Source organism: Ovis canadensis, chromosome 15 (assembly GCF_042477335.2).
Source record: "Ovis canadensis isolate MfBH-ARS-UI-01 breed Bighorn chromosome 15, ARS-UI_OviCan_v2, whole genome shotgun sequence".
In the NCBI taxonomy this organism is placed as follows: Eukaryota; Metazoa; Chordata; class Mammalia; order Artiodactyla; family Bovidae; genus Ovis; species Ovis canadensis.
The window spans coordinates 80,865,968-80,882,504 of record NC_091259.1 but is presented as its reverse complement, the minus strand read 5'-3'; the positions used below and the strand labels follow the sequence as shown (position 1 = coordinate 80,882,504).

Here is a 16,537-nt window from a genome sequence, read left to right as displayed (position 1 = left end):
CAGGGCTGTATAAGTACTGCACAAAATGAGTAAGATTTATAGGAACATGGTTTCTATCCCCAGAGACCCATAAATATCGGGGCAGAAGAAAAACACTAATATACACAGAATTTTTAGTGAAATACTACAGACAGTATATAAATGAGAATAAATTATGTGCTCTGAACTATAAATGATTTAGTAAACTAATTTTCCAGTCCTAAATCCTAAAGTCAGCTTTTATTAAGTAAAAAGTGGTATAGCAAATGAGAAGATATGGAACCTTTTTTTATAAAAAATAATTAAGATTGGTAATAACTTGCTGAATTAATCTCTTATTAAAAAAACTATAAAAAACCCACAAATATATACCCACAAATATATGGGGAGAGGAAGAACAAGGAAAAGATCCTATCTATTGAAAAACGGCATCTAATATAATCGTAAAAGGAAAGATACCATTTAAAAATCACCATTTTAAAACCACCCTAGCGATCACTAATTTAGCAACAGATGCTGGGGTGGAAGACTGTTGAGAAATGAGGTATGCATGCAAAGAATCATCCCACAGATTCCTCATTAATTACAAAGGGGGAAAAGGTACTTTTATAATAGAAAATTACGGTAGAGAGCATCTTAGTAAGTGACTTATCTCAACATAATCAATAAAGGAACGAATGGACTTCTTGTGGCTCCTGATAAGATAAACTCAAAAGAATACAGTATCACCTGTGTAACATTCCTGCTAAAAATTGTTTATCACCTGTGCAGCATTTCTGCTAAAAAAATTTACCTTGAACCGCATCATGAGGAACTGACCAACTGAGCACACACGCACACAATCACGAGGAAACAATCAGACAAACCCAAACAGTAATCTATGGAACAACTGGCCTGGATTTCCCCCAAAATGCCACTGTTACAAAAGAAAAAAGGCAAAAAAGGTGGGGGCGGGGGGCCTGCGCGGAAGGGCACTAGGGAGCTCTCCTGGTCAAGAAACAGGACATCTAGATGCAATGCATAATCTTTAAATGGTTCTGGAATACAAAAAGCTCTATAAAAGGCACTCCTGGGATAACGGGGAAACTTGAATACAGAGTGTACAGTAGTGTGGTGTCAAGTTAAACTTCGTATCCCATGTGTGATCACTGGACTGTGGTTACAAGAGTGAACATTCTAGTTTTCAGACGCTTCATGCTGAAATCTTTAAGGGTGAGTTGTTACAATGCCTCTAAGTCCCAAATGGTCCCACCAAAGTGAAATGAAGTGAAGTCGCTCAATCGTGTCCGACTCTTTGCAACCTGTGGACTGTAGCCCACCAGGCTCCTCCGTCCACGGGTTTCTCCAGGCAAGAATACTGGAGTGGGTTGCCATTTCCTTCTCCAGGAGAATCTTCCCAACCCAGGGATCGAACCCTGGTCTCCCGCATAGCAGGCAGGTGCTTTAACCTCTGAGCCACCAGGGAAGCTCCAAATTATAATGATAAAGTGAAACAGGGCAAAATGTTAACAACTGGTGAATCGTGATGAAAGGTATATGAGTGCTTCCTGTATTCTTCTTGAAACTTTTCTGTAGATTTTGTATTAAAAACAGAAGGCTGAGAAACCAAAGGATTTTTTTTAAAAACGCTTTTGAAAGGATAAATGAGAGAGTCAATGGATCGGCCAGGATCTCCACCACAATCAGACAATATCTCAGGCTATCGGTGCGCCTCTGTGGAACCAGGACTGCTCGCCTTAACAGCACGGCCAGTGCTTCTGGTCTGTATAGTTTTGTTCAAACTATTATGATGTCCTCCCCTTCAGTTACATTATAGACAACTGGAATCCTCTGAGGGTGTCTGTCAATATCTGTCAGTCACAGTCCTTCTTGTGAAAACGATACCATGGGCTAGTCTGCAGATTTAATCGCTCTCTACTAATTTATCTACCTTTTGGAAAATAATCCAAAGCAATTAACTTTCAAGACTGAGAATGGTCCATAGTTACACAATGTAAAATAAAATTACACTAAAATGTTCACAATTCCAACTTACCAGGACAAAACGTTTTACACACATTATGCCCCAAAAGTTGTTTTAAAGTTGTGTTTAAGCATAGTATTGCTAACAAGGCAGAAACAAAGTACCTCTATTATATTGTATAAGGCTCTATTGGTGCTTTTAACTTCAAAACCAAAATTACTGTAAGAGAGCATTCTATATTTGTTCTCACATTTTTATACCAAAAAGAAAGTCTTGAAAATTACTTACCTCTTCTGCATATGATTTTCCAATTCCATCAGTACTACCTGTGACAACTGAGAGAAGAAACAAGTAACAGTTTAGTTTCAGAATCACGATGTAGAACTGATCATAGTTAAGACCCACCAATTAGACACAAGAGGGCCTGTGTGATACAGCTGCCTCTTGAACAACACGGCTTTGGACACCAAGGGCCCATGTGTATGCAGATTTTTTCCAATAAATACATGGTACAGTACTACAGGATCCAAGGTTAGTTGAATCCACAGATATGAAACCTCAGAAGCAAAATCTCAAGATACTGAGAGCCAACTGTCCGGTTATACTTTGATTTTCAACTGCATGGAGGGTCCGTGACCCTAACCAACCGTGCTGCTGACGGGTCAACCATACTCTGATGTAAAAGATGGAGCAATTACCAGTGGCTCTTTATTAGGAATGAATACCCAGCACAAAGCTAAAAACAAAAAAACTGCACTTCCAAGGGCTGACAAGGATGTAAAGCAACTAGAACTCTCATACAATGCTGGTGGCACTATAAATTGACACAATCATTTTGGAAAAATGACTTTGCATTATGTCCAGAAATAAACGCGCCTACCTATGACCTCACAATTCCCAAGAGGTAATAAAAACATCATGTCTATCAAAACAATGTCCATGGTAGCTTTATTGATGCACAGTTGTCCAAATATTAAACTACAAGAGAATAAGTAAGTATATTAAGGTATATTTACACAACAGAATACTAAATAGCAAATTTTAAATAAAAGAACTATTAATACATGCAAAAGATGAACAGATCTCTCAGACATTATATTGAGCAAAAAAAGCCTGAAATAAAAGTGTACAAGCTAAAAAAAAAAAAAAAGTGTACAAGCTATTTTGATTCCATTTATCCAATTCCAAAAAGGGAAAAACTAATCTATAACTATAGAAGTTAGAATATTGGCTACTCCTAGGTAATGGGGTAGATGACAGGGAAAAGGCATTAAGGGAATCTTCAGGATGTAGGAAATACTCTATATCTTGATGTGTATGTGTGTATGTAAAAATGCATGGAGCTGTACTATTAAGTACACATTATCCTATTTACATTTAAAAACTTTAAAATATATTTATAGGTAGTAAAAATCGAATAATATCTATTTCTTCTACCAGAAAGCATATTTCTCTTTAAAGCTCTAAAACCTTATGTAGCATAAACATCTGAAAATGATAACGGGTCAGATCACACCAAGGTATCTTATCTCTAAAACACTGGAATCATGTTTAACAAATTCATAGCATGGTTGTGAGTAGCATCCTGAAATGGGCTTCCCTATGCCTCAGACAGTAAAGAACTTGCCTGCAGTGCAGGAGACCTGGGTCGTAATCCCTGGGTGGGGAAGATCCCCTGGAGAAGGGAAGGGTTACCCACTCCAGTATTTCTGCCTGAAGAATTCCATGGACAGAGGAGCCTGGTGGTCTACAGTCCACAGGGTCACAAAGAGTTGGACATGACTGAGCGACTAACACTTTCCCTACTTTTACTATTCAGAAATATGGCAAACATATCTAAATTCTTCCTAGTCATATCTTTCATAATCATAATAGAATATGAAATAATAAAACAGGTTATGAAATCATATCTATGTCTGTCTCCATCTCTATCTCTCTCCCTCTATCAGCTCTGTGTTTAGCCGCTCAGTCACGTCCGACTCTGTGACTCCATGGACTCCATGTCCGACTCTTTGCAACCCATGGACTGTAGCCCACCAAGCTCCTCTGTCCATGGGATTCTCCAGGCAAGAATACTGGAGTAGGCTGCCATTTTCTATCTGCTCTATCGGCTCCTCTTTTTCTCCCTCTGCCTCCCTCCTTCTCCCCTCCCTGGCATCTGTTGAATATAGTAGATCACACATTTAACTTAACCAGCCTGTCACTGGCTGATTGCATCCTCCTGATGTCATTTAACATGTTCTTCTGTCCACTAATTGGAGAAGGAAATGGCAACCCACTCCAGTATTCTTGCCTGGAGAATCCCATGGACAGAGGAGCTTGGTGGGCTACAGTCCACGGGTTGCAAAGAGTCGGACATGACTGAGAGACTTTACTTTCACTTTCTCTGTCCACTAATAGTTAGGTGATCAAATTCAGGTTTAATTTTGGGGGTAAGAATACTTTATAAGCAATAGTATGTACTTCTATCAGGAGGCACATGTTTGCTAATTTTGCTTTTTGTTACATAAGCAGCCATTGATGTTCCCCACTGAGATACAATATTTAATTAGAGACTGCAAGACGGTGATACTTCCATAAGTGTCTTATCCTTCTCCATCAGAGGGCAGACAGAATGAAAACCACAATCACAGAAAACTAAACAAACTGATCACATGGACCACAGCCTTTTCTAACTCAATGAAACTATGAGCCAGGCTACCGTAGGGCCACCCAAGACGGATGGGTCATGGTGGACAGCTCTGATAATACGTGGTCTACTGAAAAGGGAATGGCAAACCACTTCAGTACCCTTGCCTTGAGAATGCTATGAACAGTATGAAAAGGCAAAAAGATGGGACAATGAAAGATGAACTCCCCAGGTTGGTAGGTGCCCAATATGCTACTGGAAATCAGTAGAGAAATAACTCCAGAAAGAATGAAGAGATGGAGCCAAAGCAAAAACAACACCCAGCTGTGGATGTGACTGGTGACGGAAGTAAAGTCTGATGCTATAAAGAGCAATACTGCATAGGAACCTAGATTGCTAGGTCCATGAATAAAGGCAAATTGAAAGTGGTCAAACAGAATATGGCAAGAGTGAATACTGACATTTTAGGAATCAGTGAACTAAAATGGACTGGAATGGGTGAATTTAACTCTGATGACCATTATATCTATTACTGTGGGCAAGAATCCCCTAGAAGAAATGGAGTAGCCATCATAATCAACAAAAGAGTCCGAAATGCAGTACTTAGATGCAATCTCAAAAACGACAGAATGATCTCTGTTCATTTCCAAGGCAAACCATTCAATATCACAGTAATCCAAGTCTATGCCCCAACCAGGAATGCTGAAGAAGCTGAAGTTGAACAGTTGTATGAAGACCGACAAGACCTTCTAGAGATAACACCCCCAAAAGATGTCCTTTTCACTACAGGGGACTGGAATGAAAAAGTAGGAAGTCAAGAGGTACCTAGAGCAACAGGCAACTTTACCCTTGGAATATGAAATGAAGCAGGGCAAAGGCTAACAGAGTTTTGTCAGAAAGTGTGCTGGTAATAGCAAATACCCTCTTCCAACATAAGAGAAGACTGTATACATGGACATCACCAGATGGTCAATACCAAAACCAGATTGATTATATTCTTTACAGCGAAAGATGGAGAAGCTCTATACAGCCAGCAAAAACAAGACCAGGAGCTGACTATGGCTCAGATCATGAATTACTTAATGCCAAATTCAGACTTAAATTGAAGAAAGTAGGGAAAACCACCAGGTATGACCTAAATCAAATCCCTTATGACTATACAGTAGACGTGAGAAATAGATTCAAGGGATTAGATCTAATAGACAGAGTGCCTGAAGAACTATGGACGGAGGTTTGTGACATTGTACAGGAGGCAGTGATCAAGACCATCCTCCAGAAAAAGAAATGCAAAAAGGCAAAACAGTTGTCTGAGGAGGCCTTACAAATAGCTGAGAAAAGAAGAGAAGCTAAAGGCAAAGCAGAAAAGGAAAGATATACCCATTTGAATGCAGACTTCCAAAGAATAGAAAGGAGAGATAAGAAAGCCTTTCTCAACGATCAATGCAAAGAAATAGAGGAAAACAATAGAATGGGAAAGAGTAGAGATCTCTTCAAGAAAATTAGAGATACCAAGGGAACATTTCATGCAAAGGTGGGCTCAATAAAGGACAGAAATGGTATGGACCTAACAGAAGCAGAAGATATTAAGAAGAGGCAGCAAGAATACACGGAAGAACTGTACAAAAAAGATCTTCACAAGATTATCTTCAAGATAATCATGATGGTGTGATCACTCACCTGGAGCCAGACATCCCGGAATGTGAAGTCAAGTGGACCTTAGGAAGCATCACTAGGAACAAAGCTAGTGGAGGTGATGGAATTCCAGTTGAGCTATTTCAAATCCTGAAAGATGAATCTGTGAAAGTGCTGCACTCAATATGCCAGCAAAGTTGGAAAACTCAGCAGTGGCCACAGGACTGGAAAAGGTCAGTTTTCATTCCAATCCCAAAGAAAGGCAATGCCAAAGAATGCTCAAGCTACCGCACAATTGCACTCATCTCACATGCTAGTAAAGTAATGCTTAAAATTCTCCAAGCCAGGCTTCAGCAATACGTGAACCGTGAACTTCCAGATGTTCAAGCTGGTTTTAGAAAAGGCAGAGGAACCAGAGATCAAATTGCCAACCTCCGCTGGATCACGGAAAAAGCAAGAGAGTTCCAGAATAACATCTACTTCTGCTTTATTGACTACGCCAAAGCCTTTAACTGTGTGGATCATAACAAACTGTGGAAAATTCTTCAAGAGATGGGATTACCAGACCTCCTGACCTGTCTCCTGGGAAATCTGTATGCAGGTCAGGAAGCAACAGTTAGAACTGGACAGGGAACAACAGACTGGTTCCAAAGAGGAAAAGGAGTACGTCAAGGCTGTATATTGTCACCCTGCTTATTTAACTTATTTGCAGAGTACATCATGAGAAATGCTGGGCTGGATGAAGCACAAGCTGGAATCAAGACTGCCAGAAGAAATATCAATAACCTCAGATATGCAGCTGACATCACCCTTATGGCAGAAAGCAAAGAAGAACTAAAGAGCCTCTTGATGAAAGTGAAAGAGGAGAGTGAAAAAGTTGACTTAAAACTCAACATTCAAAAAACTAAGATCATGTCATCCAGTCCCATCACTTCATGGGAAACAGATGGGGAAACAATGGAAACAGTGAGAGACTTTATTTTGGGGGGGCTCCAAAATCACTGCAGATGGTGACTGCAGCCATGAAATTAAAAGATGATTGCTCCTTGGAAAAGCTATGACCAACTTAGACAGCATATTAAAAAGCAGAGACATTACTTTGCCAACAAAGGTCTGTCTAGTCAAAGGTATGGTTTTTCCAGTAGTCGTGTATGGATGTGAGAGTTGAACCGTAAAGAAAGCTGAGAGCTGAAGAATTAATACTTTTGAGCTGTAGTGTTAGAGAAGACTTGAGAGTCCCTTAGACTGCAAGGAGATCCAACCAGTCAAACCTAAGGGAAATCGGTCCATGAATATTCACTGGAAAGACTGATGCTGAAGCTGAAACTCCAATGGTTTGGCCCCCTGATATGAAGAACTAACTTGAAATCACCCCGATGCTGGGAAAGATTGAAGACAGGAGGAGAAGGGGACAAAGAGGATGAAATGGTTGGATGGCAACACCGACTTGATGGATGTGAGTTTGAGTAAGGTTCAGGAGTTGGACAGGGTGATGGACAGGGAAGCCTGGCATGCTACAGTCCATGGGGTTGCAAAGAGTCAATCACGACTTAGCGACCGAACTGAATTCAACTGATACTTGAATTCTGTCTTCCCATCTTAATTTATTAGCTGGAATATTTCCATAGTGAAACAACTCCTTATCAGTTATTTGATTACAAATGATACAGAATTTGCACAGAAGCACAAGATAAATGTTGGATTTTTTTCCTTTACTTACCAGTTTTCAAAATAAATTGGTTCTCTGATACCTCTCAAAGGTACCTCATGTGTTTTTATGATTGTGATTTTGCTTACAAGAAACATTATTAACTCATGCATTTAAACATTTGTAGTGGAATCCACCTATAGGAAATTAAGTATCATATGAAAGTTCCTCCAACCTCATTATCAACTCTGTTGCACATTTCTGTAACTTTTCATCTTCTGCATATTTTGGAAGGGGACCCAAATTTTACACTGTATTCCTGTCACTGATGCACTAATGTTTCACACAAGAAGGATAAACATTTTCTAATTGTTTCCAATTCTCTCCTTTTCCTTTTCTCTGTGATAAACTTTTCTGCTCTCTTCCAGATCCCCAGAACCTCATCTCCATGCCTCTTTCTTCATAGCTTGTTCAGACTCCACCAACTAACTCCACTGTTGAGATCACTTCAAACGAGTCCTTTCTCCCTTCCACATCTTTACATGCGCTTCTCTTGCAGCACTTACCACTCTCTACTTTGAAATGCATTTGCTCACACGTCTTAATTCTTCTGCTGGATTCTAGGCTCCTTGCTGTGTGAAGTGCACAAGGTGGGTGCTCGGGAGACACTTGCTGAATGCACCAGTGATGCTCACAGTTAGCTGCTCTTACAAACTACAAAACAAGACTGAGACGATTTCCCTGAGAACCTGCTTTCTCAAACTTCTTCATGATACAAGCACAATACCTTGTACTCTCCTAATCTGTCTGCCACTCAACCTGTCTATTCACAGAGCCTTTCGTACCTAGATTATTCTGTTTATGCTCAACAATTGTGGAGCAAGCAAATCCTATATGTGATTATAGCACTGAATCAATGGCCACATCAGACTTTCTCAGATCTGGTGTTTTTAAATCCCTTAATATGAAAATGCTCAATAAATAAATGACAATAAATTCACCACAACTAATGCATCTAGAATTTCTGGCTGTAATATACATATTTCAAAAGAATACAGATGACTCTGGTGTGTGTGTATGTGTGTGTGTGTGTGTATTTGTGTGTATGTGAAAACTGTGAACTCCAGGCTGACCTCAACCAGCATACATTCAGGTAAATCGCTTCAGTTGTGCCCAACTCTCTGTGACCCCATGGACTGTATGTAGCCCACCAGACTCCTCTGTCCATGGAATTCTCCAGGCAAGAATACTGGAATGGGTCGACATTCCCTTCTCCACGGGATCTTCCCAACCCAGGGATGAAACCCATGTCTCTTAAGTCTCCTGCATTGGCAGGCAGGTTCTTTACCACTAGCACCACCTGGGAAGCCCTCAACTAGCGTACCACACTTTAAAAATAGTCCTGCAAAGCCTAGAATATGTCAGGACTAGAGATTATAAAATTTGTCTGATGGCTATCAAAACTTTATCAGACTCTTCAGTTTCTGGAGTTTGTAGTGGGCATCAGGTACCGTTAAGAGTACCAACCTCATCCTCGCTTCTAGTACAGAGGTCTTCAGGCAATCCTCTCACCAGTAGTGTTATCTGCTCTCAGCGCACAAGACAGCATCTCCCAGGAATGATCCTCAGTCAAAGGGAGCCGCCTTGCCCAAGGTTACAGCCCTCCCCTGGGTAATGCATGCCTAATTACCGGGCCACACAAAGATCCAGCTCCCTTACCTCACTTAGGGATCTCCGACGGGCCATCCCATGGGGCCATCCCATGGGGCTCGTGTGACTCCAGCATCAGTGTGACTTCTCCCTCTGCCCTACCCTGCTTCCTTTGCTTACTCACTTTTAGGTACCATTCCCGAAAACATCCCCCTAAATACCTCCTCTACATACACACGTCACAAATGTCCATTTCCTGATGAACTACTGACAGCCTACAAGTCAGGCTCCCTTCTTTTTAAAGTGATTTTACTTAAATCTAAGAAATACATAACTTAGCTTGAAAAAGAAAACAGTTTCAAGAGGTTTTGGACCAAAAAAAAAAGGGGGGGGGATTTTTTTCTGTATCCTTCTGCACCTTCCTACTCCATCCCCATAAACAATTTTCACTGCTTTTAATTGCATCTCCTTGTCTTTACATGTTCTAAATCCTGTTATACTCTAATTCCCTGATTCATTTATTTTTATATTACTTGACTCATTAGGGTTGAAGACAATCTTCACCCCTTTAAATTTCCCCATCCTCCCAATGAAGTTATATCACAAGATCCTGCAAACAGTTAGTCATTACATTATTATAACACTGTAACTCAATTCTGATATTAGCCCAGAGTGAGCATAGATCCTACAGGTTAAAGACAGCGAAACTGTCCACGAGCAGGCACCAGCCACAAGTTTAGGCGTCCCTAGGTCACCCACACTTGTGACTAGTTGGTTACAATGTTCAGGTTCTCACAATTTCTCAGGTTCAAGAATTCACTAGGATGACTCACAGAACTCAGGATAACTTAAGACAATTCATGATTACAGCTTTACAGTGAAGGATAAAAATCAGGACCAACCAAGTGTACAGCCACAGAGGGCAAGGTGTAGGGGGCTCCCCAGTGTAGAGCTTCCAGGACCTCTCTGAATAAGGGGAGGTCACTCCTCCAGCCCCACCCCAGAACATGTGTGTGTTCACTCACTAGGAACTGCAAGATGATTTTTGCAAGAAGGGCTTAATGTTACTTAAATCATTTTACACAGCAGCATTGCCTCTGGGACTTTTACACAATGCAGCTGCTTGTTGGTAGATGAAGGAAATCAAGCCCTACTGCACAGATTTTAGAAATACTGATATATTTTTAAAAGCAAGTAAAATAGCTGATGCACTAGCTTGTGATCCAGTGCTAAGTCACTTCAGTCGTGTCCAACTCTTTGTGACCCTGTGGACTGCAGTTCACCAGTCCCTCTGTCCATGGGAGTCTCCAGGCAACAATACTGGAGTGTAAGCCGCTGTTTCCTTCTGGGTCACGTTTCCTTCCCCAAGTGTGATCCAGTATGAATGGAGAATAAATCCATAGGAGTGGTTACTTTTTCTTGAGGAGAACAGAGCATCATGGGAATATGGAATTCTCATTGGGTTTCATTACGAAGGTGTGGTTGATTGAATCACTGGCCACAGGACTGAACTCAGACTCGAGCCTCCTCATCCCTCCGTAGAGGATGGAAGGTTCAGCTGTTATCCCATTCAAGGTGCCAATCTTCTAATCCCGAGGTTGGTGTTTCCATCAGGACCAGTCCCCATCTTGAAGCTCTCCATACAGTCCCACCATGAGCGATCTCACGGGCATACATTATCAGAGCCCACCATGAATAACAGACATCCCTATCACTTAGGAAACTCCAAGGATGTAGATACTCCCTCCCGGAGAGCAGGAACAAAGTCTGTCAAATCCTTTACTATTCAACAATTACTGTGGCTAGAAAAATATATCATCCACTAGTGAACCAAACTGCATATCAGAATTACATTTTCTTTCGTAATCAACGTTTTTCTTCTCCTGGAGTTAAAATGGCCTTTTTCTTGCATTTGCTTAGCTTTCCTTTTCAATGTTGCCCCAATCTCTAAAGGCCTCTCAGTATATTTTTCCACACAATCAACCCCATCAATTTGTTCCATGCTTCTTTTTTTTGGTTTTCTTTCCCTTAAAGATCACCTTCACAGAGCACTCCAACTTTCATCCTGTTCCAACCTGGAATAGATGCTCTGTGGGCACAGCTACGGTTCTAGAACCTAATCTTAGGGAATTCTCTCGGACTCTCTCTCCTGGGTTGAAGCTCTTGTTTTTTTTAGATCTTGTTCTAGTCCCTCATTATGGAGCACATCTAAGTTGCCAAACAAGGAGGCATTTAGATACATTTTGTAAACATTTTGAAAAGTAATTATTAAATTTTAAAGTAGCTTTTGTTGTTCAGTCACTGTTGTCCCAACTCTTTGCGACCCCATGGACTGCAGCAGGCCAGGCTTCCCCTGTCCTTCACCATCTCCCGAAGCTTGCTCAAAGTCATGTCCACTGGGTTGGTGATACCATCCAACCGTCTCGTCCTCTGTCATCCCCTCTCCTCCTGCCTTCTATTTTTCCCAGCATCAGGGTCTTTTCCAATGAGTCAGCTCTTTGCATGAGGTGGCTAAAGTATGACTTATCCAAAAACAAAAAAATGTGAAGATAATACACAGTGTTCCTCAAACTCCAAGCTAGTTCTTCTTATTACTAACATCTTACATTATTATGGAAAATTTGTCACAATTAATGGACCAATAATGATACATTATTATTAACTAAACTTCATATTTTTTTCAGGCAGTCTTGTTACTGAGTGTCCTTCTGTTCTAGGATGCCATCCAGAATTTTAAATTTAGTTATCACATCTCTTCATGTGACAGTTTAAGAGGCAATTTTTTTTATCTTTTGTATCTTTAAAAATATAGTCTATATTCTAACTTCACTTGTAGTAGTTTAACTAGTATGAACAAAGAATGCTGCCTGCCATCAGTAAACAAAGGATGCTGAGGTCATCAGGCCATCAGCTGCCCCCAACTGTGTACCCTCAGGGGATTCAGGATGGAGAAAATCAGGATACTGGCCTGTTAGGGTGCATATCAAAGGAATGGCTTCAGTAAACCAAGACTCTGGCATCTTCCCATACATGAAAAAGCACTAAATTCATAAACTTGAGAAGTCTGCTTTTCTTTAATTAAATTGCAAAAACTCATACATCCTGGCTCCTCCCTTACCTTTTTGGAACAGTCACTCAGAGCTAAGAGTGGTTGACTCCTTGGAGCAGTCACTCAGAGCTAAAAGGCTGTTTCCTGGGCTTAAGCCCTCAGTATGGCTGCCAAATAAAACATAATTCTCAAATTTTTGGTTGTGCATTTTTTTTAAGTCTACACTAGAATTCGAAACAAGAGAAAGTTTTCAACACAAAATTGAAACAACCCTCCACTGCACCAGTATTGCTTAAAAAGAATGTTTCACCATTCTAGTTACAATTTGCTTTTTTGTCACTGGGGCTTTTAGGATCGTTACTTCATCTTTAGGACTCTTCAGAAACCTATATGCAGGTCAGGAAGCAATAGTTCAAACTGGACAGGGAACAAAAGACTGGTTCCAAATAGGAAAAGGAGTACGTCAAGGCTGTATATTGTCACCCTGCTTATTTAACTTCTATGCAGAGTACATCATGAGAAACGCTGGGCTGGAGGAAGCACAAGCTGGAATCAAGATTGCCAGAATAAATATCAATAACCTCAGATATGCAGATGACACCACCCTTATGGCAGAAAGTGAAGAGGAACTAAAAAGCCTCTTGATGAAAGTGAAAGAGGAGAGTGAAAAATTTGGCTTAAAGCTCAACATTCAGAAAACAAAGATCATGGCATCCGGTCCCATCACTTCACGGGAAATAGATGGGGAACAGTGGAAACTGTCAGACTTTATTCTTGGGGGCTCCAAAATCACTGCAGATGGTGACTGCAGCCATGAAATTAAAAGACGCTTACTCCTTGGAAGAAAAGTTATAACTAACCTAGACAGCATATTGAAAAGCAGAGATATTACTTTGCCAACAAAGGTTTTTCCTGTGGTCGTGTATGGATATCGGAGTTGGACTGTGAAGAAAGTTGAGCGCCAAAGAATTGATGCTTTTGAACTGTGGTGTTGGAGAAGACTCTTGAGAGTCCCTGCAAGGAGATCCAACCAGTCCATTCTGAAGGGGATCAGCCCTGGGATTTCTTTGGAAGGAATGATGCTAAAGCTGAAACTCCAGTACTTTGGCCACCTCATGCGAAGAGTTGACTCATTGGAAAAGACTCTGATGCTAGGAGGGATTGGGAGGCAGGAGGAAAAGGGGACGACAGGATGAGATGGCTGGATGGCATCACTGACTCAATGGAAGTAAGTCTGAGTGAACTCCGGGAGTTGGTGATGGACAGGGAGGCCTGGCGTGCTGTGATTCATGGGGTCGAAAAGAGTCGGACGCAACTGAACTGAACTAATGGTGATAGAACTTGAAGTGGGTGCTTCTCCATTCACTGGTGCTAGGCACTGATGGGACTCCAAATTCATGGGCTTCAATTCTGGCAATTTTCCTATGTATTAAATATTAATTATTTGATCATTTCTTCCTCACATTGTCTAGAATTTCCTTTAACCAGAGTTTGGACATAACAGTTTCTTTATTAATTTTACTTTTCTTCTTATTTACTTTCCTGGAAATCTCTTAAACTTTTATCTTCCAAATTTTGTATTGACTTTTAAAATTAGGTTGTCAATTTTTTAATACTGAAGAGCTCTTCTCATTCTGATTGCTCTCTTTTTAAAGCAGCGGGTTGTTCCTACTATACATTCATTATCTTATCTCTCAGGACATTAATTAGACTTTGTTTATATATTTATACTTTCTTCTACTCTTTTATTCTGTCTCCTCTAAGTTATTTTTGATTGTTTTGGTTTGTCTCATCTTGGAGACAATAACACAGCAATGAGGGTGCATGGATGGGAGGAGTGACTACATTGGGGCCCTCACTACCGGGTAATCACTGGGCAAACGAGCTCTTTGTTTAGGGGATCCACAAGTCAGTATTGTCATTGAGTCCAGGCTTGCTCTGCTTGCCACATGACAGGCCAAAAAGTCTACAGACAGGTGTTGAGGGAAGGAATACGACTTTATTCAGAAAGTCAGCAGACCGAGAAGATGGCAGACAAATGTCCCAAAATAACCATCTTGTGGGATCTCGATGCCAGATTCTTTTACTGAACAGAGAATGGGAGGAGGTAAGGAAGTAAAGTAAAAAGGCTATTAATCTTGCAAATACCTCCTGGAATGGCCAGCGGTGGGAGGTGGGGGGCGGGGCAGTGGGAGGGTGTCAATTTCTTGTTTTTGCAGCCATTCACAGAGTGGGGCTTCCCTGGTGGTTCAGAGGTAAAAGCATCTGCCTGCAATGCAGGAGACCTGGGTTCGATCCCTGGGTTGGGAAGATCCCCTGGAGAAGAGAATGGCAACCCACTCCAATATTGTTTCGTGGAGAATCCCATGGACAGAGGAGCCTCGTGGGCTACAGTCCACGGGGTCGCAAAGAGTCAGACAAGACTGAGGGACTTCACTCACTTTCACTTCACACATGGGCTGGGTCAGATTGTCTCTCTGTGAGCTGAACAAAGACACTTCCGTTTAAGTCAAGCAGAGGAACAGGGTTACCTGAGGCAGGCCATTATGTATGATTATAATAACAACAGCAACAAAAAGCAAAGGTTAAAGTCAAAAAAACTGATCCAACATAGAGTCGAAAAGGACTCTTCCAAATACAGGTAACAGCATCTGTATTTTCTCCAGGACTCCTGATATCTCTTCATTCCCCAAATTCCAGTCTTCTGGCTGCTGAGCAGCTGGGCAGCTGTCAGTCTGCAGACTCACCACTTAACCTCTGTTCTCAGTCTGGTGGCTCACCTCTGCTCTCTTCTGTGCCCAGTTTTTTGGACTCACAAGCACATCTGGTTCAGTGCCCTTCCTCATCCTTGTCTTTTGAATTCCTGTGCTTTTCTGGGGTCCACAGCAAACTTGCTTGCTTCTCAGTGGTGGACCATCTGTGAGCTCTTAGACATCTGCTCTGTGAAGTAAGCTGTCGCTCTAACTTTACTCTCTGTGACTGGGAATCAAGGATTTCAGAAGTTCCCTCATTTCATCCAAATGGTGCTTTCTGCTTCTTATTCTCCTAAATAATTTCCTACACATTCCAAGAGATAAAAGGCTAGAAAATACTGTTACTTGCCTATTTTGAAACTGGAAGTTCCCCAAGGTCCCTCTTAAACATATTAAAGTAGACTAAGTTGAGAATAAATACTAAACACACTTCTCAAAAAGATTTGGCTTTATGCTCCCAACAAGAACATTTTTTCCCTATCATCTCCTATTAACTATCAAATTTAAATCAAATTAACAGCTTTTAGAAACTATTATCTGTATGACTACAGAGACTACAGTGATGCATAAGACCCACTGTGGATATGAGGTATTCGATAAAGCACCCATTTCATGGTTAGGGCTTTAAGTATTAAGCAGAAACGAATATGAGTTTAAATTCCATAAGTATTAAAAATTCAGCCTCTGATCTTTTTAGATAGATAAAAAATACCACTTTCCCATATTCAGAGAATTCTCAGAACCAAATACAGCACTATATAGTTACACAAAAGTCAGACACTGCCTCACAAGTACATTTTTTTCCTGCAAAAATAGAAAAGTATAAAAATTATTTTTATGGGCACAAAGAAACAAAAAATAAAACTGGAAACTGAGAGCCTCTCTTAGTCATCTCTATAAGCACCACTGCAGATCTATAATAATCAGTCATGTTCAATGGCCAGGCAATGGGGGATCAAGTACAATTTCCCCATCAAAGTAAATGACAAACTCTTTAGTTCTCTAAGTCATGACAGGTAACATGCTTGAAATAATGTACAAACATGACCAAGTCATCTGTCAAACTTAAGTCAATCTCAAAAGTTTTACTTTATGCCAAAAAAAGATTAAATTTGTCTACTTAAAGCAGGGAGGAGAGGGACAAGGATTGTCTTGTCTTTGCTTTTAAAGATATATTCTTTGCTTTAAAGCTAAAGAAATATTGCAACAGTAGTAGCAGAGGTAGCAGCTCATG

The 16,537-nt window shown here is 40.7% G+C and overlaps 1 protein-coding gene across 1 annotated transcript in view; it reads right to left on the bottom strand.

Moving 5' to 3' along the window:
• HSD17B12 (hydroxysteroid 17-beta dehydrogenase 12) overlaps positions 1 to 16,537 on the bottom strand; it is a 168,832-nt gene that overhangs the window by 105,468 nt on the left and 46,827 nt on the right. The window contains exon 2 of the mRNA XM_069553954.1: positions 2,231 to 2,277. Within this exon, the coding sequence (XP_069410055.1) occupies positions 2,231 to 2,277 (47 nt within the window). The remainder of the gene's footprint in view (positions 1 to 2,230; positions 2,278 to 16,537) is intronic.